This window comes from Sinocyclocheilus anshuiensis, unplaced genomic scaffold (genome assembly GCF_001515605.1).
Source record: "Sinocyclocheilus anshuiensis isolate Anshui unplaced genomic scaffold, SAMN03320099.WGS_v1.1 scaffold1231, whole genome shotgun sequence".
NCBI lineage: Eukaryota > Metazoa > Chordata > Actinopteri > Cypriniformes > Cyprinidae > Sinocyclocheilus > Sinocyclocheilus anshuiensis.
Window position 1 is genome coordinate 766829 of NW_015536698.1, and position 25064 is coordinate 791892.

General features: G+C 36.4%; 2 protein-coding genes across 6 annotated transcripts in view; both read left to right on the top strand.

Moving 5' to 3' along the window:
• LOC107654813 (ADP-ribosylation factor-like protein 6) overlaps positions 1 to 7000 on the top strand; it is a 14410-nt gene extending 7410 nt beyond the window's left edge. For 3 of the 5 annotated variants that reach the window (XM_016442085.1, XM_016442077.1, XM_016442065.1), the window contains exons 7-8: positions 1213 to 1268; positions 5551 to 7000. In XM_016442085.1, coding sequence (XP_016297571.1) covers positions 1213 to 1268; positions 5551 to 5657 — 163 coding nt within the window. In that variant the 3' untranslated portion in view covers positions 5658 to 7000. Of the gene's footprint in view, positions 1 to 1212; positions 1269 to 1448; positions 1462 to 3015; positions 3954 to 5550 lie in introns of those variants that run through there. The other 2 variants (XM_016442072.1, XM_016442093.1) reach the window with 2 other exon arrangements.
• Positions 7001 to 8881: 1881 nt separating this feature from the next.
• LOC107655155 (high affinity choline transporter 1-like) lies at positions 8882 to 15520 on the top strand. The gene is made up of 8 exons (XM_016442578.1): positions 8882 to 9168; positions 9704 to 9817; positions 9933 to 10088; positions 10225 to 10373; positions 10904 to 11053; positions 11384 to 11537; positions 13193 to 13410; positions 14640 to 15520. The coding sequence occupies exons 1-8, from the start codon at positions 8985 to 8987 to the stop codon at positions 15291 to 15293; spliced, it is 1779 nt and encodes a 592-aa protein (XP_016298064.1). The 5' UTR covers positions 8882 to 8984; the 3' UTR covers positions 15294 to 15520.
• Positions 15521 to 25064: the final 9544 nt, after the last annotated feature.

The window sequence follows — 25064 nt, forward strand, 5'->3', positions numbered from 1 at the left end:
TTATATATTATATTATATTATATTATATATGGAGTCTGTAAAAAAAATGTAGAAGTTTATCACGCTCACCAAAGCAGTGTTTCTTTGATCAAAACTACAGTAAAAACAGTAATATGGTGAACTTTTTTTTTATTAAAATAAATTATTGTCTAATAATAAAATGTAATTTATTCCTGTAATGCATTGCTCCAGTCTTCAGTGTCACATGATCCTTCAGAAAAAAAAAATTATAATAAGCTGATTTGATGCTCAAGAAATATTTATTTTATCAATGCACTTTGTTTTCAAAGTTGTTGCTTAATTTTTAATTTTTGTGGAAACAGTGATACTTTTTTGTGGATTGTTTGATGAATAGAAAGTTAAATTTGTATTTGAAATAAAACATTGTAACAGTGAGTACGTTTACATGGACAACAATAATCCGATTTTAACACGATTAAGACGATACTCTGATTAAGAATCTACCATGTAAACAGAGATGTTTGATTTCCTTAATCCGGCTAAAGTCATATTCGAAGTAAACAGAAATCGAGTTAAGACATGTGGAGTATTCCTATTTTAGTCGCATTATTGAAGTGCAGTATAGACATGTACACACCTTAATCACATTATTACTGTCGTGTAGGACTTTTCACTGCATTTTGCGACCTGATACACACACGGCAGTGCTCAACCGTTTGACGGCTAATAAAAGAGCTTCAACACCCGCTGTCGTCTGTATGCACGTACAAATAATTAACTGCACTTGAAGCTTTCATAAAATTAAAAATTAAACACCCAAAACTGTACATGGCACCATAACAAAGACGAACTATATGTTTAGATGTGAAATTCCGGAGGGGACGTCGGATGGCGTAACGTGGTGATGTAATAACGTGCGCCATTAATCGATCTATGTACTATAACCTGTAAAACGGGAACATGAAAGGAATATTCTAAAAGCAACTCATGTAAACACCACAATCATAATATTGGCTTATTTAGAATAAGGTAAATAATTTGATTACTGATGTCCATGTAAACGTAGTCGATGCAAGCAGCTTCACTGCCACTTTTGATCAATTTAATGTGTCCTTGCTGAATAAAAGTATTATTAAAAAAAAAAAAAAAAAAAAAGAAATCATGCTGACCCCAAATATTTGAATGGTATTGTGCATATATGTTATACACATGCAGTATACATATTAAATTCATATATTAAATCAATTACAGTGCAAGTGATGCAGTGAAAGGAGAAGGTCTTCAGGAGGGTGTAGACTGGCTGCAAGGTAAATACACCTATTCCTTGTTTTGTGCATCTAATTTCCTGTTTGTCTTTAAGTTATCAGTTTCTACAGAGATGAGCTGAAATGCTTTTTAAGAAGGATGCCACAAAAAAATGTATATACTATATAAACTGTTTACAGTGTTCAAATGCCTTTTATATTCTTGTTTTATTTCACCCATAGAACAAATTCCACAGTAAGTACTGACGCTTAAGTTCCCAGATGTGTGTGATCTTTGGTTAATTGTACAGTTAAATATAACTTTAATGTTAGAACTCACTTTTGGCCTGTATTTATTCTTGCACCAATTTACACTTCACTTTGGCCTTATAGAAGAAATTCAAAGGCAAATAATCATTTGATGGTATCTCAAAGATTGGATACAGCCCAAACTGATGCAAAACTATTTCAGACCCCCCTCCTTCTTGTTGTTAGAGGTGCATTTGAGTAAGTCAGTAACAATGAAGTTCACAGCTGTCTGTTCTCCTCTACCCAGTGTTTTAGTTTGGTCCAGTCAATCCAACAATTTAAAGGTGTCATATGATGCTGCTAAAAAGAACATTATTTTGTGTATTTGGTGTAATGAAATGTGTTTATGCGGTTTAAGGTTCGAGAAACACATTATTTTCCACATACTGTACATTATTGTTTCTCCTCTATGCCCCTGATTGGCCAGCTATCCAGTGCGTTGTGATTGGCCGAATACCTCAAGCGTGTGACGGAAATGTTAAGCCCCTTACCATATTGTGATGCCCTGTCCGGCCGGAGCGTAACATAAAACCATGTCTGCATTTGTGATCGAGAAATGACAAACAACAAGTGCTACTCTACACTGCCCAAAAAACTTGTTTGAATCGTCAGTGGCAAATTCTTTAAATATAAAAAACGTACTTACAGTCTGTGAGTCAGAACAGCCGTCATTGTAGTCTACTCTACCAGGATCAGGAAACAGTCCTCCATAAAATGCGCTGGACAGACACATCTGAATATTTGGGTTAAACTGTTCTGAAACAGTGTTGTAAATACAACTTAACCACTGATTTCTAGTCGTGTCCTCTTTTGGAAGGCCAAACAAAGTAGTTTCGCTTTCACAACGAAAAAGCGTCACACACCGCGGCCTTGAGTGAGCGGAGGCTGGCTTGAGTGAGCAGAGGAGCGCGGGCTGGAGAACGGCGCAGCCGGCGGATTCGACGAAGGAGCGTCCAGAGGGCTTGCGGCAACCACATGTGACGACCCCGTGTATTTCCTCAGCGACCAGCACGGATCAGCTCTAGGCATGACAAAGCGGATATCGTCCTCTTTTGGAAGGCCAAACAAAGTAGTTTCGCTTTCACAACGAAACACAGTGCCTTCACGAAATGGCGGCGGCGGCAACAACAATACTACAGCAAGAATAAAAGTTACGCCTTCTTTCTTTGCGTGAACATTTGGGCAGCGTTATGCAAATCTTCCCACATCGTGAAGATGTGGGGGCGTGTTAGAACGAGCCGTTTTAGGTAGGCGTGGTTGACCCTTAACTTTTATAAAGAATATCTCTTTGGATTTGAGACTTTAGTCTTTGCAACTTTACAGATCTTCTTTATGCACCAAGAGCTCGTAACACTCCAAAGAGAAAGGAAAAATTTAAATCGCATCATATGACCCCTTTAAGATCTCACCTTTATCTCAAACTTTTTTATAAGTCAAAATGCATCAAAATGTATAATGAGTTAAATCCTTGTTCTGTTTTTTTTCCCCCTCCCATTAACAGATCAAATCAGAACGATGAAAACGTAAAACCCTCCTGAAATATAAAATCACCAGCTGCAATGGCGGAGCCAAACAAAACAGATCTTCACCTTTGGGCACAAAAACGGTGTTTGTCAGTTAGGTTGGTAGTGTAATAAACTGTTTGGCTTTGATTATGGCCCTGTTTGCTCTAGGTATGAACAACTGTCTCAGTTGATCTGATCACAAGTGGTCAGTTGAGACTTTTCTTTAAATCTCGCCACAAACATTATTCTGACAGTTGTTTTCTTTTAAAGCCACATATAACTAGTGAAGTTTAACCTATTAGCCCAATAATTGATTGACAGATTCCCTATTGTCCAGAATGCATAAAGAGCACATTGGAATTTAAACAAAAATTAAATTTGTCTATATACATTTCTGGCTTTACTCCAAATGAGTAAAGGCCCGGTCACACTACACTTTTCGTTCCATTGACTTCCATTCATACGCATGCGAATGCGTCAGACCGGAAATGCAAGCCCGTGCGAAAAGTTTTCGCATTTCGCTGCGTTCCAAAGTTCAAACTTGGTGAACTCTGGCCTGTGAATTCGCTTCACGTGACACCGTGTAACCAACGGCAGATCGATACGTCACAGCATGACCTCCTATCTGATTTAAAAGAATATAAATCTAAAACTGCAGCGCTGCAGGAAAGTGGAGTAGATTGTATGTTTTTACATTTTAGGTGTATTATTATTGTTTATGTGTTGAATTTAAGTTTTTAAAAAGACGCTGCAGAGCATGACGTCATATCACGATCGTTGCAGCGTGCGAACGAATTTCGCACGCTCAAAGTGTAGTGTGACCGCATTTCACCACTTTTGATCACCTGAGCTATTATGCTATTATCAACGTGTAAATTTTGTCTGTGACAATGCATCTAATATTTGATCATTGCACCTTCTCTCTTGATGAATACATATGCTACATTTCTCTCTTGATGAATTACACTACTCTTCTTGGCTGCCAATGCTGTAAAGTAAATCTGTTGAGAAACTCACTGTAACAAGTTTCTCAGACAGCTGAGCACCGTGGCTAATATTTTATATCTTAGCTGTTTGTTTATGAATAGATAGAAAACTTTCCCAAGCAGTGTTTATTCCATTGCTTTGAAATAAAAAATTGGTCAAAGCTGGTTACTGTAGTGATGTACAGTAGTGCTGTTTAGTCACTATTTTGCTATGATTTACTTTTTCATGCATTGTATGCATGTTGCCTCTGAACAGTATGAAAATGAGAAATTATGACACCTCAAACCACAAAGGAAATGTTTCTCTTTGTTCTGGAGTTAATTAATTTCCATAAATATGTTTATAAAGGAATTGTTGCTGCATTTTTGTCTTGTTTTGTCTAGACAGATTACAGATTTTTAGCATTTTCTTTTTCTTCTTATTGCGGTTTTATTCATCAATAAGGGATCTTGTAATAGAATGTTTAAAGAATAAACAAACTCTGGGGCTTAGTCTGTGTATGATCTCTCTCTCTCTATGAGAGAGAAAGCTGCACTATGCTTTCATTGAAGACATCAGCTGGAGCTTCATCTCATTTAATTATGTGATGATTTAAGCGTTATTAACAGAACAGCTGCACGAATACGAGTGTGTTATAGCTGTGGTTCAGTATACCGAAAGAGTAGTTTACCTTTAGACCCAATATTGGCAGTTACTTTATTTATTTTTCTCTGCCAAATAAAATAGATCCAAACAAAGCCAAAGCAGGATCAATGCTGCATGCCACGTGTTTCGTTTCTGAAAGAAACGACTAGGAATGATTCAGTAATGTGCTCCTAGCACTCATACTTGTTGCCACTTACTAATATAACCATGTAACCTGCAGAAACGGTCACTGAAGAATCCTATCCACTTATGTACACACTGACCATTTGTCTGAACAGAGTGATACAGTATAAACACTGAAAATTCCCAGTGCTGCTGGCCTGTGTATCAGAACTCTTGGAATATATGTATTTTGTAGTGTAGCCCAAGCAGCATTTGTGCCAGATTTTGATCTGGTATCTGTTGTAAAGGAATGCAGCACTGTCACTTTTTGCTTACGTTTGTTGGGTCCAGGTTAAATTTGTCTGAGTGGAGGAGAGAATCTTCCTTTCTAGCAAAATAACGCGATTTACAAATTAATTCCCCCAGACTAAACAAAGTACATCTCAAACACCATAGCTGCAAGGCCCAGCCAATTCTAAGGAATAAAGGTATTCGTTTTCACCCAAAAATGAAAATTGTCATTTTCTCACTCTTATATATCATTCCAATATGCCTTTCTTTGAAAGAAGATATTAAGATAAATGTCTCAGTTTTCCTCCTTCCAGTGGAAGTCACAGTTAACCTACAAATTGTCTTTATTTTGTGATTCACAGAAATCATGCAGGTTTGGACCGACTTAAGAGTAATTGATCACAGAATTTTAATTTATGAGTGGACTGTCCCGTTAATCTAACAGCAAATGGAAAATATGCAGTATTTCCATCTCCCGTCTGGTGCCAGTGAACCGGCAGCACCAGAGACACACTGTGCAGATCCCCGAGAAGAAGTGACAGCGGATATAAAACACAGTGGAGACTCTGAGCTCCGTGCTCAGTGTCAGATCGTCTCGTTTAGCCATGCGTGACAGACGTGACGCTGATGCGGGACCCTGTATCTTCTAAGTTCCCACTGCTTGTCACTTTCCTTCTCCCTTTGTAAATGGCGAATACCGTTTTTTTTCTCTCCGCTGCTGCCGTGAACAGAAGTATAGTTTCTTTTATGTCTAATTTTCTAATGTACGGTAGCCGTATTATAGATGGAAAACTGAAATTTTAAGTACCAGCCGTTCATATGCAGTTACAGCGTAAGGGCCGCTGGTGGTGATTTCGAAAGTTAGTTCCCCATTGTGCCGCTAGATGGCAGTAACAACTTATTTGGTAATTCACATTTGAAAGACGGACAACAGGTAGTTTAACAGGAGATAAAATGTACACAATATGAGTTTCTTTATCTTCCTAAAATTCTTTTTTCTTTGAAATTATTAAGTGTACTTTGTTTTCTTCACAAATGTATCACCCGAGTCGCATTAGCTACATAGTGCATATAGGCGCACCTATTATTATGGTTGTTGTAGGCACGTTTTTACATTGAATATATTTTGTTTTGGTGTTTGTTATTATTATTATTGCTAACAGTTTTGTCAAATCTGCTGTTCATTTGTCCATGAAAAAGTGCGTGTGCATCTCTCTGTGACACACTTCAAAGAACACGAAACAGATGTGAAGTGTGCTCATTAGCTGAGCAAAATCTGTGCACCATGACTGTTCCCATGCACCGAGGGATCTAGAAGAAAACATCAGAATGACACACTTTATTTCAAGTGAATCCAGATAAACATAAAAATACCTAGTCATTCTCCTATCTGACTTTATCAACCTTTATTCTCCTTAAACGGTCAGATAACTTTTTTTTTTCTGCCAAATTCCAGGTCTATTATTTTCTAGAAGCTGTGCCAAAAAAAGACACGCTGTTGAAAACTGTTGATGGATCTTGACCAAGCCTTTTCTAAGCTACAAAGAACTGCAACATCTGTACAGGAACATGTTAGATCCCGTGTGCTTATAATTGGAACTCACTAGGCAGGCTGTCAAAATGGTTAAATTAGCCTAGTCGACTCGTTTGAGGTAGAAGATATCTAGCTTCCATTAAATTGGTTCGTTTAGAGAGTTGCATTCTCTCTTTTACGGAAGATTCTTATTTCTCAAGGAAATTAGTTACATTTTGTTCAGAATAGCCTGTTTATACACCACCATGCATAATTAAACCCTGAACTGTCACATTTAAAGAGCAATTAGCGACCAAATTCTGGAGATTAATTCGCGGGAATCCTGTTTCAGCAAATATAAAAATGTCTATAAAAGCTTTCATGACCAAACTGATACCACAAAACCGTGAATGTTATTAAAATTCTTATAAACCTTAGTCAGGGTAGCGCCATGTTTAAGTTTTGGCATGAATCATAACGTGGTTTTGAGTGAGAGAAGTTGTAGGTACAGTGTACAGTGTGTGATTGATTGTAGTCTACTGTTGTTTAAGTTTGACTAAATGTCCTTCCTGGGGGGGTCACGTGATCTCCGACCTTTACGGTTCCAACGTCTGTAGTCTATCAATCACAGCCTCGTTTTCATTCGCTTAAATTCAATATGGTCTAACCTGGCTATAAGGTGTAGGCTACACACAAAACATACACACACACACACACACAAAGGTTCTTCAGCGGTTCTCCAGTGGTTCAGGTTCTCTAACTCTATCTTAGTTTAGTTGGAGAAGGGATTAAAAAACGACATTAAAATACACTGTATTTCCTGTATATTATAATGTTATATGTATATGTATAATGTTATTAATGATAATGTGTTTCTTAATATTTTTGCCCCCATGGCCCCCTATAAGGAAATATATTCCAGGGCCGCCACACAAGAATTTTTGACCTCAGAAAAGCATAAAAGTGATTCAAAACAGCTTTTTTTCAGGAGGAGATTGGGGTTTCTCTAATGGTTCTACATAGCACCATTTGACAAAGGTGCTGAGCCAATGAACCACTTTTAGTGCTATTTAGCACCTTTTTATAAAGTGTTTATACAACTGGTATTTTGAAGTACCATAATGCTCTCCTGAGTCGATAAATATATTTTATTCTCTTTCTTTCTTTTTCTTTCTTTCTTTCTTTCTTTCTTTCTTTACCATGTAGCTAGCATACAGAACCAACTAAAGCCACTGGGAAAGCACATCATGAAATCTTATACGCTATATTTAGCCACTGGGTGGCAGAATGTCAAGAATTGTTCAATTCTGTGCGAATTTAGAACCCATGAACACAGCACAAAAAGAGTCAAACATAACTGAATAAATGCTAGTGTTTTTTTTTTTATTTGTATGATTTGAATAAATTCGTTATTTGTTATTAAGACCCTAACCCACATGAACAAAGGTGGTTTTATTAAATGCTTTGTTTTTAGCCTATATATAGAAAAGTTTAAAACAAATAAAGAACGTGTAAACGTGTAAAATACATCAGAAAAAAAAGAATAAGACAAAAACGCACTGTTGAAACACTGTCGTGTTCTTTAAACGTTATTTAATGTCAGTGATATTCAGCTTGTCTACATAGATTGTACATAACCTCCGTACTCCTTTTGTCTTTTCACAATACACCTGAATTTGGAGCGTTTGGCTGGCGTCTGAAGAGCTTGTGGGGCTGGTGCGGGAGCTGCTTGGGTACTCAGCACTCTGGACAGCGCCTGCACTTGCTGCTCCACCACTGCTGAGACAGTGCGCTTATACTCATACAGACTGCCAAGAAATACTAGTCAAGAAAAACATGAATGGAACCGATATATTTCACTACTCTTGATTTACAGCAGTTTCCCCCCGTCTAGCGATTTTCAGTTGACTTGATAACCTCCAGTGACGCGCGGATCATTTGCACGATCTGACATCTTTATTCATAAATAGCCCCCATTCACATCTCTCTGACGTTCATCTACCCTCTGACGAAACCTGCTCCTATAAGATTCACAGTTAGTTTGGCTGACTCTGAAATGTGCTGTACTGCTCTTCTCCTGAGGCGATAGTTAGGCTCTGTTTTGCACTGTTGGTGGCAGTTGAGTGGCTGGCGGCTGATTCACAAAGGTGAGGCACTTTTCTTATGATGTTGAATTATGAAATAGTTGGAAGTCCTCGGAATGAAATGTTAAAAAAAAAAAAAAAACAAGAAGTGACTGAAAAACTATTAAGAAATGTAACCATTTTAAATCATTTTAAATGTGTTTAGAAGCAAAATAGTCTGATTCTGAATAGATTTTTTTTTGTAACTCTCCCTTCTTTTCTTACATACCTCTTTTGGTCTCTTTTCCCTAGGTCTCAATGAATTTCGGTTCTTTAGAGATCCAACGACTTTAGCAGAGAGAAGATGAACATCCACGTGGAGGGGTTGGTGGCGATTGTCATCTTCTACTTGCTGATCCTTATAGTGGGAATCTGGGCAGCATGGAAAAACAAGAATTCCGGCGTGGTGGAGGGAGTTGATCGCAGTGAGACCATTATGGTCGGCGGAAGGGATATTGGATTATTTGTCGGCGCATTTACCATGACAGGTGAGTTTCAGAGAGAACTAAATAAAAAAGCGTTTTACTGTTTGTATATATAAAATGAATGGCATTTTGTTTTTTGTAACAACAAAAAAAAGAAGCTTAAAAACATGATGAGATGATGTCTTTGTCTTTCTACATTAAAGTAGGCAAGCAATTTCGGAAGTAAAATTCGAAAATTTGTAGGACTAGATATATAATACTACATTATGTAGCCTGCTTAAATTGTATTTAATTTCCATATTACAACTGCCGTTTCGTTTGGTTTATGTACTTATTTTATTCTTCATGTATTGTAGATACATACTGGTACTGTTGCTAATTATTTAATAATTTATGTTACCAATTATGTTATTTCTCCACGCACACAAAACGTTAACAGATACAACTTTGATTTAAAAATGTATTAGTAAATACATGTTGAAATTAACTTGAACAATGAACGATACTCAAACATATTTATTATTAATGTTAACTAACTTCGTTTATATATATATATAGTTTCAAGAGGAGTCAGTTTGAATGTCCTCTCTCATTCCAGCAACTTGGGTTGGAGGGGGTTATATCAATGGCACAGCAGAGAATGTGTATCTTCCCGGCTACGGCTTGGCATGGGCACAGGCTCCCTTTGGATATGCGCTCAGCCTTGTTGTGGGTATGTTGCGTGTGTATGCAGCTTTGATATAAACATATGTTCAGTGTTAAAGTTAGCAGAACTAGAAGCATATATATGTCAAACATATAACTTCTATGAATTGATTCATGTCAAGGTGGCCTTTTCTTTGCAAAACCCATGCGCTCCCGGGGTTACGTCACCATGCTTGACCCCTTCCAGCAACTGTATGGAAAAAGGATGGGTGGTCTGCTATTCATCCCTGCACTAATGGGGGAAATGTTCTGGTCAGCCGCCATCTTATCTGCCCTTGGTAAGAAAAGAGAGGGAAATGATTTCTTAGAAAGACACAATCAGTAAATTTGCATGTTCTTTCATAATTGTATTAGGACATATTCAATAAATACTGCAGTAAAGCTTTAATTAAACATCCTTTGTTTGCATCACAGGGGCCACACTGAGTGTGATCATTGACATCGACATCAATATGTCTGTGATTATTTCGGCTCTTATTGCCATTTTCTACACACTGGTGGGAGGACTTTACTCAGTGGCTTACACTGATGTCGTCCAGCTCTTCTGCATTTTTTTAGGACTGGTAAGGCTTCACAGAACCACACGATGAAGTCACTGAAGGCGTCATTTTCCCCTTAATTCATGTCTGCATGTCTTCAGCAGCACAGAACACTCTGTGATTTATCAAAGTGGCTGTTTGCTGTGCAGGTTTGACAGTAACGGCTCTTTAACCACCCTTTATAGATACAAGTAATAGGAATAAAGAAGCGAAAAGAAGAAATCAAATATTTTTCCTCCTTTGAGTTATGTATTAATTGCTTTTCATTAATTCATTTTATTTATTACATTATTCAATAAAATTAATCATTAATACAAATTAATAATATAACATTATCAACTGAACATAATTCATAATTGATGTGTACATTTAAAAAAAATAAATAAATAAAAAAATAATAATAATAATTACACAAAACTGAAAAATGTATAATGCCCAAAATCTATTTGGCTGGTTTTCACTAGCACCTACTACACATTAAGTTAAATAAAGAGTATTACAATGTTATAAATGGTCAATTACATAGTAATAGAGTGGAAATGTTCTCTTTATAGTGGGTGAGCGTCCCTTTTGCACTCTCAAACCCAGCTGTGTCTGACATCGGAGTGACAGCAGTGAAGCAGCTCCATGCTAATCAGACCACATGGCTTGGGAAGATAGAAAGCCCTGACAAATGGATGTGGGCTGACAATTTCTGCCTTCTGGTGAGTGGACAACCCACTGTAGCATGATGGGATGGAGACACAATGATTTTGCCAATGGAGAATTGTTGATTCTGAAGGGCCAAACCTAATTTCTCACTTTAGTGAACAATGCAGTCATTCGTAGGGAGGAAAACTAAATAAGACCAAAAGAAATGGAGAGAGAGAGATTGAATAAAGTGTAATTCTTGTCCAGTCATGTCACTCTTTCTCCTGTAGGTTGCCATATTTAGAATAGCTTTAACGTTTATTGTGTTATAATGCACTCTTGGTGTTATGCATCTGTATCATGCTGTCTGGTGTCTGTATTTACAAGGACGTTTCTGTTTCTAGATGTTGGGGGGGATTCCCTGGCAGGTGTATTTTCAAAGGGTTCTTTCTGCCTCTTCAGCTACCTACGCTCAAGTCCTCTCCTTCCTGGCTGCCTTTGGTTGTATCATCATGGCTATTCCCTCTGTCCTGATCGGAGCCATAGGGGCTTCCACAGGTAAGACGAACCTCAATCAGAAACCTGTCTTTTTTTCTTTCTTTTTTTTTTGCCCTTGTTTTCAATCAACATTAACTTCCCCTCCCCCTCCCAATGACATTTCTTCTCTGGTGATGTGTGCACCAGCATGAGGGCAGGACAATAATCTCTCCTTTCCTGCACCGTTATTTTAGGATCATTATAGTTATCATTATGTTTTTACTAATATATTGAATTAGTTTTATATTTTATGTTTTCATTTGAAGTTAAAGTTTTAGTCATTTTGTTCGTTTTTTATATTCTTTTTTTGTTTGTTTGTTTTAATTTAGTTTTAATTTTTTTATTTCAGTTTTAGCTATTTTAGTACATCAAATTAAATTTAAATGAAACTTAAATGAAAATGAGAAATGTTGCTTGGCAACTAGCTGAAATGAAATAAGCTTTTTATATCTTATTTTATTTCAGTTAAACTTTAAATAAAATTTAAATATTTCAGTTAAAAGCAAAAAAAAAGACAAATTTAATGGTTTTAGTCTAGTTAACTATAATAACCCTGCTCCAGCAAACTATAATTTTAATGAAATCATAGCAGTCAGCAAATGACAACGTTCCTGAAGCAAAATCAAGTCCTGCCCTGCATTTATTTTTTCGTGGATATACACCACAATAGGGTATTTGAAATTTCATTTCATGTCGACTTTAACAGCAGTTAATTAATAGCGTATGTATTTTTCAATATAGGAAAAGCAGTTGCAAACAAAGTCATCCAAGCAGTCTAATTAGTCTGATTTGCAGGCTGTATCCACTTAAAAATCGCTAGATCTGTCTGAGTGCAAAATAAATAAATAAATAAAAATGTAAAAATTAATTTAAAAATAAAAACAACCGGAAAGCTCATTCTTAATATGGCTTCAGCATTGGACCCTTTAGTTCAGAAATCTTTCCTTAAACAGATAATACGAAAGTGCTCTTAATTATACACTAATTAGGTTGTTTTATCCCCTCCAAAACATGCCACATACCCTCACCCTGAATAATTATTCACAGCTCAGCCAAATAAAAAATGTGCATCGAAGCATTTTTTCATATTGTTTCCTGTATATCATGTTTCCTTGTCCTAAAGCCTTAAGCCATTTTCCCTTTGAGCATGTACTGTATTTAGTATAAACTGACACAGTAATTCTAATTATGTAATCACTTTTTTCTGATTATTGGGGGAACAGTCTGTTTTGCTATGGTGTGTTGTGGGAGGTGTTCTCCAGGCTGTATCAGCCCCGGGTGGAAACCATGTTCCCTTCAGATCACTAAAGAAATGAGTAAATAACAACAGCTGGTCTCCCTCATATATTATTAACAGATTATCCGTTTAACGATGTGAACCCTGTAAATATTACATCTGAGGGAGGCACACAGCACCCAGATTTAATCAACAGACTTTCAGCATCAAAGACACAGCAGACACTTATTATTTAACTGATTGGGAATAACAGTCTGATCAATCAAGGCTTGTTGCTTTTGGATTTTAAGTAAAAAGAATTTGAAATAGAATGTTTGAGTTTCATTTAACATGTATTCAACTCATGTATGATGCAAATAAATAAATAATACAATAAAAATGATAATAATTATGCTGTTGGTTATTACACAGTATATAGTAAGTGTGTTCTACTCCACAGATTGGAACCAGACAACCTATGGGCCAATTTCTCCCATGCAGAGGGACCAGTCTGACATGATCCTACCGATCGTGCTACAGCACCTGTGCCCAGCCTATATCTCCTTTTTTGGTCTGGGGGCAGTTTCTGCTGCAGTGATGTCATCTGCTGACTCATCCATCTTGTCGGCCAGCTCCATGTTCGCTAGGAACATCTACCAGCTCGCTTTCCGGCAATCGGTGAGAGACAGTTAAATTGAATTCACTGCAAAAAAAAAAAAAAAGACTCAATATTTTTTGTCTTGTTTGCCAGTACAAATATTTAAACATTCTTACATTAAAAAACCTTTACTTGACAAGAAGTAAAAATGAATCAAAATTAAGTGAGTTTGTACTTAAAAGAAGGAAAAACAAATCTGAGACTGGAGAAAGAAAAATAAACTTAATTCAAAGGGGGAAAAAAAAAATGTTCTTATCCCACTGGCAGATATTTGTACTTGTTTTAAGAATAAAGTCATTAAATTTTGATAATTGTTTTAGAAAATAAGAATTCTATTTTTACAAGTAAATGTATCTTCACTGTAAGAAAAGTCTGTAAAGGAATTTTTTACCTGTATTGTATTTGTGTTGCATTGTGTTGTGTTTTAGGTTAAAGTTGAAAAGAAATGTTCTGGCTGAAAATTACCAGTACCTTTTACATTGTTCAATGGATTTTTGTCTAAATATGGAGTCATATTTTAGCAAAGTTTTGCAGGCAAAAAAAAGGTTAATTGTCAATGACGTAGTGATGTATGAAGCACAGCTCACACTGAAGTCGCTTTCAGACCAAGCAGCTTTCTGTTGGACAGCAGAGAGAATTCGCATGACTAACTTTAATGAAAATCTGTGTGGGGAACTTTTTTACCTTCACAACAAACTCCTGAAGTTACTAAATTTCGCCCACAAAATTTTGCCAAGTAGCGTTGATTTAAGTGTTTATATATTTGTACTGGAAAACATACTAAGCTAGAACACCTCTCTCTCTCTCTCTCTCTCTCTCTCTCTCTCTCTCTCTAGTGTTGGAAAACGACTATAAAATTTATAAATGCATACTAATGCATGGATAAAGTAATTCAAGGGATAGTTCACCCAATAATAACAATAATCAGTAATCATTCACTTACACAAATGTCATTCAAGAACTGTATTACTCTCTTTATTCTGCGAAACACAAAAGAAGATATTTTGCAGATTGTCTCAGCTGTTGTTGTCCATATAATGAAAGTCAATAGCATCCAAAACAACTGTTTTTAGATGCATCACAACAACAGAAGACCCCACTGACCTTTATTGTATGAAAAAAGTGGGTGTCAGTTATTAAAAACCTGAAAATTAATCAACTTAATCAAATAGAAATTTGTAGTTTTCTCATATCCTGTATCATTTTATTACCTCTCTAATTCTCGTCTCATCTTTGTACTGACTTCAAGGCTTCTGACCGTGAGATAGTATGGGTCATGCGGATCACTATTTTTGTGTTCGGGGCTCTTGCGACGGCCATGGCTCTCCTGACTGGGACCGTCTATGGTTTATGGTACCTGAGCTCTGACCTGGTCTACGTCATCATCTTTCCCCAACTCCTCTGCGTTCTTTTCGTCCGTGGCACGAACACCTACGGCTCGGTGGCTGGATACATCTTCGGATTGATCCTGCGAGTTGGTGGAGGGGAACCATATCTTAAACTCCCTCCGTTCATCTACTACCCTGGATGGACCATTGAGGAGAAGGTCCATCATGTAACCAAGGAGGTGGAATACCTGGTGTTGCAGAGGTTTCCCTTTAAGACTGCTTCCATGCTGGCTTCGTTCCTAAGCAATGTGGCTTTCTCATACCTGTTCAAGTACCTGTTTGAGAGTGGCACTTTGTCGGCTAAATATGATTTCTTGGATGCAGTGGTGGCCAAGCACAGTGCCGAAATAATGGACAAGACCACTCTGGTGAACAAGAACATCATTGGGCTGAATGAAATGGCCCCGGTCAAGCCAAGACTTAGTGTTACTTTAGCTGCTACCTTCATCAGGAAGGAAACCCTGAACGAAGAGGAGGACTCCAGCCCAGAGTCACCGAGTCATGAGAACGAGTAGAGACCATAATGTGAAGGACAAGGCTTCACCCAATAAGTAAAGAAATATCAGATTTTAGTTACATAATAAATTCACTCCACACTCCTTTTCTGGAATTTCCATCACTTCTTTCAGAGGGGAATGGGACAGCAACTGAAACTCTTATGAAAATGGTAAAGAGAGAAGAAAAGAGCAGTGATTCAGGTGGTTTGAGTAATATTAGGGAAAAAAACTGACTTGATGGCGTTACTTACCGTGAGAAGCTCTTCAACTGCTGATGGTATGTACAAAACCTGAGTGACTATCCTTTCCCTTCTAAAGAAAATGTTGAGATACTGTGATAATCCTTGAGAAATAATCATATTAAAAGGTTAGTTCACTCAAGGTAAAATGTTCTGTCATCATTTGCTCAGCCTCATGTAATTCCAAACATGTATGATTTTATTTCTTCTGTAGAACACAGAAAAATTCTCTTTTTTTATTCATACTGTCAAAGTAAATGTGCTTCAGTGTGCTTTTGGACCCTATTTACTTTCAGTGTGTGGACAAAAAAGCAGTTGAAACATTCTTCAAAGTATCTTTTTTTGTGTTCCACGGATGAAAGTAAGTTTCAAATGATGACGGAATGTCCATTTCTCTGTGACTGTGAATTATCCCTTTAATTTCTTGTATCTGGACACAGATCCGTCCAGATTTGAAAACGAAAAAAGAAAATGTAACACAGTGATTATAATATATCCAATCATAGCTATATATTAATAAATAATATGTGTAGGTTTCATGTGTCATGCCATTAACTCCCATGATAGATATTAGAGCAGATTATCCTGTCATCCTATCATAAAAATCAAATGTAGCTAAACGGATGTAAGCTGTTTCATAAATATGTAATTATATAACAAGTGATGTGCTTCCCATCTACAAACTACCTTTAACAACTGTGACATTAGTGCACATGTGGCAAATGTCTTTTTCATGTTCATAGTGCAATATTAAGATGACCAGGAAAACAAAGAACATGGAAAAAAAAAAAAATATATAATCTTGTAATCGCCTTTACTAGCTACATTGATAAGATGGGGGTGATTGGACATTATGCAAACCTGGTCATCACTTTGTTGTACTTGAAAATGAATGTAGCTGCAAATGATTTACCAGATGTAATAACCTCCGGGGTCTGTGCTGTGTTATTTTTTATTTTGGGATTTGCAAAGACATAAGTATGTCAAAAGAAGTCATTGTACCTGGTTCCAGAATGAGCCAACTGCTGTGTTGTTGGCTTTAGTGATACATCAATTTTCGTTATGTGTGTATTTATACTCTAATGAATATAAATGTCCAGTATTCCACTAAAATGTAAAGTGTCACTTTACCGTTCTGTATATATATATAGATATATAAAAATGTATTTATTTATTTGGATGGGTTGGAGCCAGCAACACAAATCTATATTTATTTATTAATTGTGGCCTACAGATTAAACATAGGATTATTCAAAGATAATAAATTTTATTGTTAAGACTTTCATAGTTGTGTATTATTTTAAAATTGTACAGTCCACAAAAACTCTAAGTAATGAGGCGTTTTCCATTTTGTTCAAATTCATCAAACTTGACAATGTTTCTGTTGACCATTTTTGTTCCCGTTTCTAATAGCAAACCCAGTCTAATGCCATTTCGCAAACCGAAACAATCTGCAGACTGCTGTAGAGCCAATGAGTAGTTACGAAATGAAATGAAATGAAAACGTGACAATTTATGACGTTAACTCTCTTCAACTTCCAATGGCACTCTAAAAATAGACAGTACGTTATTTACATTAAGTGCTCTGCTGGTCTTAGTGGGGCGGGGCAGGGGTAGTTGGGTGAATAAGGCAGAGGGAAGTAAAAATGGGGGTTGGGCCAGGCCTCTTATGCGTCTTTTCATATACTGCGTCAATGTCCTGGGGGAGGGCGATGACGCTGTTTTTGCCCCACCCAACCATGTCCCAAGCTTGTCCTTCATTTTGTCCTTGCTGTCCAAAATTTAATCCCATTACATCGTTGAGGCTGGATATGCCAGAAATCCTATTCACAAAATAACAGCGAAGAGCACTTGTGGTGATTAATAATCACCGCAATGGGGCGGTACTTTTAGCTTTGCCAAAATAAAGCCATTTTTATCCTTCCAACCGAGGAGGTGTCTGCGACCATCTAAGGTGTCTGGAAAAACCTCACCAAAGGATACAGTTTGAACACCTTTCATGGTTAGCAATTTAGTTACATGTTGTCGATGCTTGTCCGGGATATTCGTTTTAGCTTTCTTCATATGTGGGCAGTCTCTGGTTTTCTTGGTGATCACGTCTTTGCTCACAAATCATCAATGAAATGCTTGAGGTTTAAGAATCTCAGCTGAAATATGGTGCATCTAATTGAATCAACCTAAGTGAGGGACATTTGTCCTCTCTCATGGTTCAATCGATCAAATCTCCCACAACAATTCGGAGCGCAGCCTGTGACGAAAACTTGCAGGCAGCATTCATCACGCCTGTCATTATTTATTTGAACAATTTCCTTTAGTGTAAATCAGCAACGGGTACAGATCATGTAGTCTTTTATTAGTAATACTTGAATGAGAAAACAACCTCAAAACACAAAGCTTCAAAACCCCAAATGCGCCAGTGAGAATTTATTTTTATTTCTATTCTTTGTTAAGTGGCTACATGGTCCCCAGTGTGCTGTAGAAGATGATCTTTGGACACGCCTCCTCTGCAGCCTCAGCTGTACTTCTCTTAATGCCAGAGTCTTCATGTATCTGTCAAGAAATCATCTCCCTATTGAAAGAGGCAGGTGTAATTAGATTGGCTCTCCTTAAACCTGAGGAAATAATTGGGCATGCTGGGAAATAGTTTTGGACTTTACCAGAAGACAGTAGGTATAATGTAATGAGCAAGATAAGAGATTACAGACAAGGTAAAAGATTAGCGAAGAATTGTTTACTTTTGACTTTCCTAGACAATTTTTTGTACTAAAATAAAATGTGCTGTATTTTGTAAAAAAAAAAAAAAAAGGCCACTTTTTTAAGTGTTGTTGTTACATAGTAATAATTTACATAGTAATAGAATTTCAGTCAGGTTTCAGGCCCAACCATAGCACAGAAACTGTACTTGTTAAAATTACAAATGACTTGCTTCTTGCGTCAGACCAAGGCTGCATCTCATTGCTAGCTTTACTTGATCTTAGTGCTGCGTTTGACACTATAGAATCTATAGTATAGATCATGACATACTCATAGATCGATTACAAAACTATACAGGTATTCAAGGGCAGGCTTTAAGATGGTTTAGATCCTACCGGTCTGATCGCTACCAGTCATCTCAATTATCACCAGTAAAATATGGAGTGCCACAAGGATCTGTCCTAGGTCCTCTTCTATTTTCAATATACATGTTACCCCTTGGTAATATTATTAGAAAATACGGGATTAGTTTCCACTGTTATGCTGATGATACTCAACTATATATCTCAACAAGACCAGATGAAACTTCTAAATTATCCAAGCTAACGGAGTGTGTTAAAAATTTAACAGATTGGATGACCAATAATTTTCTCCTATTAAATTCGGATAAGACAGAGATATTACTTATTGGACCAAAAAACAGTACACAGAATCTCTTGGATTACAATTCTGTAAAGTTGCTTTGCAACAATTTGTATCGTAAGAAGCGCTATACAAATAAACTTGAATTGAATTGAATTGAATAGTAATAACAGTAAATTATGCATGATTACAAGCAACTAACCCTACACCAGGTACGAGTTGTTAATTAATGACTCAGTACTAATTTGTGTAATTACATTGTAACAAGTACACCTTACAATAAAGTTCAACCGAAGGCTTTTGTATCTAAGGAGCAATAAAAGACTAAAAAAATTTATAAAATGTAGGATGAAAGTACACATTATGCAATCATTAAATGTTCATAAATATTAGAGTAAATTGTACATCTAAATAGAGTAATTTGCACATAAAAAAAAATATATACTTTTTGAAAACTTTCATCCAGATTCATAAACACTCAAACACACAAACCTCAGATTTGGTACACTGTAAAATCGAATTAGTTGGGCGTACTTAAAAAAAGCATGCAAACCGATTGCCTTGAAAAAACTAAGTAAAGTGAAATAGGAATAGTATGTTGTACTGACAAATGCTTAGTTAGTATAGTTTACTTACACGAGAGTTCTAGTAACTAAAAAATAACTGTAGGGGGTACTTGATCCTTTCATTTAGGTTTACTCATGACTTAGTATAGCTACTCACTGACTCCCAGAGTGCATTGCGGCATGAATAAATTATGCAGTTGCTTTGTTTTACAGTTGTTGATTTAATTTGCCAATTTAATTTGCCGTCTTGTGTCAGTAGTAGCACAACAATAAGAGCAAATAAAATGGTTATTGTTACAGTTAATGAAAATAAATTAAATGTATTTGTTACCATTGTTGTGGTTCACGTGCTGAATGCTTAAGTCTGTGTGTGACTTTAGCATATTACCACGCACTATTTAAGGATTATATAAACCCAATTAAAAGCATCTCGAGGTAATTATGAAAATTGAAACTGGAAAATGTTCTTTAATAAACTCACACACAAAACAAAACACTAAAGCTTTAATAAGAAGATAGGTCACCTTTTAAAAGCAACCTATTTATTACTTTTTTTCTGTTGAAATCAAATAACTCTTTCATGATGCATTGCTGCATTAACAAGAAGAAAATTATAATAACATAAATGAAGTTTCAAGTGCCCAACCAAAGGGAACGCTAATCACTATAATGGTTAAAAAAAAACACATTTTAGGAAAATCAACATCATTTGAATATGAAGTCAGCTTATGTGGTGTTCTCTCAAATATTTCAGTTGTATTGAGAATTCAACATTCAAGATGACTTTGGGAAACGAGTGAATGCAACTAGTGAAAGATAACTGCAGACATGGAGGAAATGGGTGAAAAGTCTATTAAGACTCTTTTTCTTTTCTTCTTCTTCTGTTGTTATGTTGCACATTATCAACATATTAGGGCACTGCTGCCTCTCACTGCTTTATTAATGTAATTGGTTCCTTTGTGGCTACTTGAATATTTTAAGTAAGTGTCACTCAAAAATCAGTTGCTGGAACTTAATAAAACCTAGTAAGTATAACAACTAAGTAAAGATAACTAATTAAATCTAAGTAAGGTAAACTATTGGATTTTACAGTGTAGTTAAATGTTGTGTATGTTAATTAATTTCAATCAATTGTAAATACATGCAAACAAGACTTATTGGCCATATGCTTTACAAAAATAATTAAAAAAAATCAAAGTTTTTAGACAAATACTGCTGGTGTTCAGAATTACGTTAATCTGTAATAAAAAGGAAAATGGACTGTGCAGTTGATTTCAATCATTTTTGTTTAGCAGTGATTTTTTTTTTTGTACTTTTAACTAATTGGTTAATTTTGTTATTATTAATTATGTTTGTCTACAAGAACACAAAATGTTTGGATATTTTACACACTGTGTAATTTGGTGTTGATGTTTCTTGGTACTGCCTTTTGGAAAATCTGAAAATCTACATCAGGACAGCTTTACAAAAAATCTACACACAAAAAAAAAAATAATTCTGCTCATGTTTCATCAATGAAACGTTAGCAACACCTGTTCACATTTCACTGATGAAATGTGATGTTTCATCAGTGAAACATGATTGTGCGCATTCTTCCATTTCTAAAATATCTGCATAAAGTTTACCTTAAATTAGGGATGCCACTGATGTAGCCATTTATATTCTATAAAAATATACCACAAAAAAATTTACCATAAATATAATTTTTTATTTTTATTTTGGAGAGCAACTTGTTGAGAATCTTTGAAAGTAATATGTAAATGGCCATAAAACAGCCCTACGACTGTAGAGTAATATCTCCTCACAATATTTACTCCCTGAAGATCTGGAATGTCATCATAACACGTTTTACATGGATGCGTCCTATTCCTGCAGACCAAACATCCTTCTTTTTTCCACTCGCTCTTTTTTGTTTCAGACAGCAAAGTCATCTGTGGTGACAAGGAACACTATTTTTGACATGGGTCGAGTAGAACAAGCGACCCTGAGGGCACATCAGTATCAGACATGGCTGTCAGCAATAGAAGCTCTAGGCTAGATTTGGCAAGTGGGCTTGCTGTTGGAAAGTCAGAATCTCTATCGTTAGCTTTTCAATAGTCTTGGTCACTTAGTCGGTACATTCATATCAATTCAAACAGGTTGATGTCCCTAAAAGCTAGTATATGTGATTGTTTTGAAAGATCAATATCTGAAAGAACAGCTATGAATTTAAAGGACCCAGAGGAGGAATAAAGGCATTAAAATGTATTACTCCTCAGGGATCACTTTATTGACTTATACTTCCCCTCTCTTCCTCAATGTCTCGCCGTCTCTCAGATTTTGCCAACAAACTGCTGTATGATAAAAACCTGTCACAACCTGTTCCACTGTCATCCAGATGACGCGGTTTCTAAGCTTTTCTCTGCAAACTTCCCAGCTGACAATCACATGGCAATGTCATACAGACTTGTGTTACATAAAACAACAACAAAAAAAGACAGCCACTCTTTCACAAACCACAAACCCTGAGGTAGCGTCCCAAAACCCTTTATTTTCACTGTCAGCCACATTCTTACAGTGTCTTTTCAAAGTGTTACTGGCACAAAACTGAAAATGTCTTTCTAAAGAAATTTCCAATGGGGAATAACATGGATATTGTAAAATAAAAATCAGGATATTAAAACAACAAAATAATATGTAATATTGGACCTTAAAAAAAAAAAAAACATTGGACACTACTGATTTTCAAAGTACTGTATGGACAACAACAACAAAAATAAAAATAGTAGTAATAGTAATAGTAGTCGTAGTAACAAAAGCACTTTTTTTCAAACAGGTTTGGAACAAAATGAGGGTGGGTAAATCATAAATGTTTGGATGTACAATAGAGCCCTTTGCACACAAACTGGATGTTTATACTGTCATCTTTTATTAAATTAAATATCATTTAATTAGATTAAAGGATTAGTTCACTTCCAGAATAAAAGATTTCTGATAATTTACTCTCACCCATGTCATCCAAGATGTCTTTCTTTCTTCAGTCGCAAAGAAATTAAGGTTTTTGAGGAAAACATTCCAGGATTTTTTTTTTTTTTTACATACAGTATAATAGACTTCAATGGTGGCCAACGGGATGAAGGTCCAAATTGCAGTTTCAATGCAGCTTCAGAGGGCTCTAACAGTTACACGATCCCAGCCCAAACGATCATTATATATGTAATATATAAATGTATATAATTTTTATTTTAACCAAAAATGCTCATCTTGCACTAGCTCGACTTCACGCATTACATAGTCACGTTGGAAAGGTCACGCGTGATGTAGGCGGAAGCCAGTGTTTACGAAGCGAACGTGCAAAGAAAGTCAAATGCCCTTTACAAAAAAAGGTAAAACAATGATGTCGGACGATTTTGAAGTTGGAGGAGATGAAAATGAGATGGAGTTTTTCACCCTACCCTACCTTTTTGAACCAGAGTACACAGAAAAAGAGCTAACCGCACTTGACCTTTCCAACGTGATTACGTAATACATTAATTTGCGGAAGTGCATCGCGGAGCTAGTGTAAGACGTGCATTTGTGGTTAAAAAGTATATACATTTAATTTTTTTTTTTTTATTAAATGACTGATCATTTCGCTAGATAAGACCCTTATTCCTCAGCTGGGATCGTGTAGAGCCCTTTGAAGCTGCATTGAAACTACATTTTTAACCTTCAATCCGTTGAGCACCACTGAAGTCCACTATATGGATAAAAATACTGGAATGTTTTCCTCAAAAACCTTAAATTCTTTGTGACTGAAGACAGAAAGACATGAACATCTTAGAAGACATGGGCATGATTAAATGATCAGGAAATTTTTATTCTGGAAGTGAACTAATGCTTTAAACATTGCATTGCAGTCTACTAAAACGACTGATTAATGGAAATGATTTGTTTTGGACCAAAAGACACTGATATAAATCTGCCAAATTATTATTTTTTTTTTAAACAGTCATTAAAGTAATTTAGTTATAATTATTTTCAGTTTATTTGTGTTCTAACATTAAAATCATATTTAAAGGCATAAAGTGATGATAACCCAAATTTTTATGATTCAGCAGCTTCCTTCCATCTCTGACGTAAAAGTGTATTATCTCATCTCTTTCGTTTACTCAGCCAGCAGGGCGACTGAGGACTATTTATGTGTTCCTTAAGTGATGGCTTCTATAATGTAATTGCTGGACATCTAATTGAAAAATGGAGGCAGCCAAAGAGAGAGAAGGGAGCTGAGGGGAGGGAGGAAAAACAAAGAAAGAAAGGGGGATGAAAGGATGGAGGGATAAGGGAGAGAGGGACTAATTTAGAAAGATAGAAAGAGAGCGCATATTAGACAGACGAACATAAAGGCATGTGAACACACACACACACACACGCCACCGGCTCTATTTCTCTCTGTAAGTCTCAGTGGTTCTAGATTAGATGAGTGGGCCTTTATCTCATCCCCTTTAGCAAAGCCAATAATTGCAGCATGTGACACATACAGCACGGCACAGTCCCAGCAGTACATGGCAGAGGAATGAGACCGGGTCGATTCCACAATGCTCAGCTATGGCCTCAGAGAAACACAATCTGACATGAGATCTATAAGAGCCATTTTAGCAGCTTGAATGAACCTGATTTATCAAAATCCTGTATACTTGTTAAGCTCTTTATTAATGATGCTGAAATAGCATGTTTGATCAAATGTCAGCCAATCACACCCCTTATTGCAGGTCACAACAGGTCACTAATGCACAAAAAAATCATATAAATCCTATATGTATAGCCTCATATCAATCCTATACGCATACATATTGGCCATAAAAGTGTCCACAATAGAATTTTTTTTTAATTAAATGTATTTAATTAAGAAGGACAAATGTAATTTAAAGCGAATGTGTCAAGTTATGTATTCAACAAGGTGCTGGAAACATTACTCCGAGATTTTGGTCAATATTGACATGATAGCATCACACAGGTGCTGCAGATTTGTTGGCTGCACATCCATAATGTGAATCTCCCTTTCCAGCAAATCCCAAAGGTGCTCTATTAGAATGAGATCTGTGACTGTGTTGACCATTTGAGTGTAGTGAACTCACTGTCATGTTCATGAAACCAGTTTGAGATGATTTGAGCTTCGTGGCATGGCACGTTATCCTGCTGGAAGTAGCCATCACAAGATGGGTACACTGTGGTCAGAAAGGGATTGACATGGTCATCAACAACACTCAGGTAGGCTGTGGAACTTAAACAATGCTCAGTTAGTACTAAGGGACCCAAAGTGTGCCAAGAAAACATCCCCTAGCACACCAGCAGCAGCCTGAACCGTATATACAAGGCAGGATGAATCCATGCTTTCATGTTGTTTATGCCAAGTTCTGACCCTACCATCTGAATGTTGCAGCAGAAATGGAGACTCAGTAGACCAGACAACCTTCAATCTTCTATTCCCATTTTGGTGAGCCTGGCAAATTGTAGCCTCAGTTTCCTGTCCTTCAGCTTCAAGGTTCAATGTGTTGTGAGTGGTTATTTGAGCTACTGTTGCCTTTCTGTCAGCTCGAACAGTCTGACCATTCTCCTCTGACCTCTGGCATCAACAAGGCATTTTGCCCACAGAACTGCCACTCACTGAATAGTTTCTCTTTTCTGGA

Excerpts from the sequence above, each read along its gene's own strand:
- LOC107655155 (XM_016442578.1), top strand. The coding sequence starts at position 8,985 with ATGAACATCCACGTGGAGGGGTTGGTGGCGATTGTCATCTTCTACTTG. Across the intron at positions 10,374-10,903 it reads TCTGCATTTTTTTAGGACTG|TGGGTGAGCGTCCCTTTTGC; the intron begins GTAAGGCTTCAC and ends TTCTCTTTATAG. Across the intron at positions 13,411-14,639 it reads AGCTCGCTTTCCGGCAATCG|GCTTCTGACCGTGAGATAGT; the intron begins GTGAGAGACAGT and ends ACTGACTTCAAG.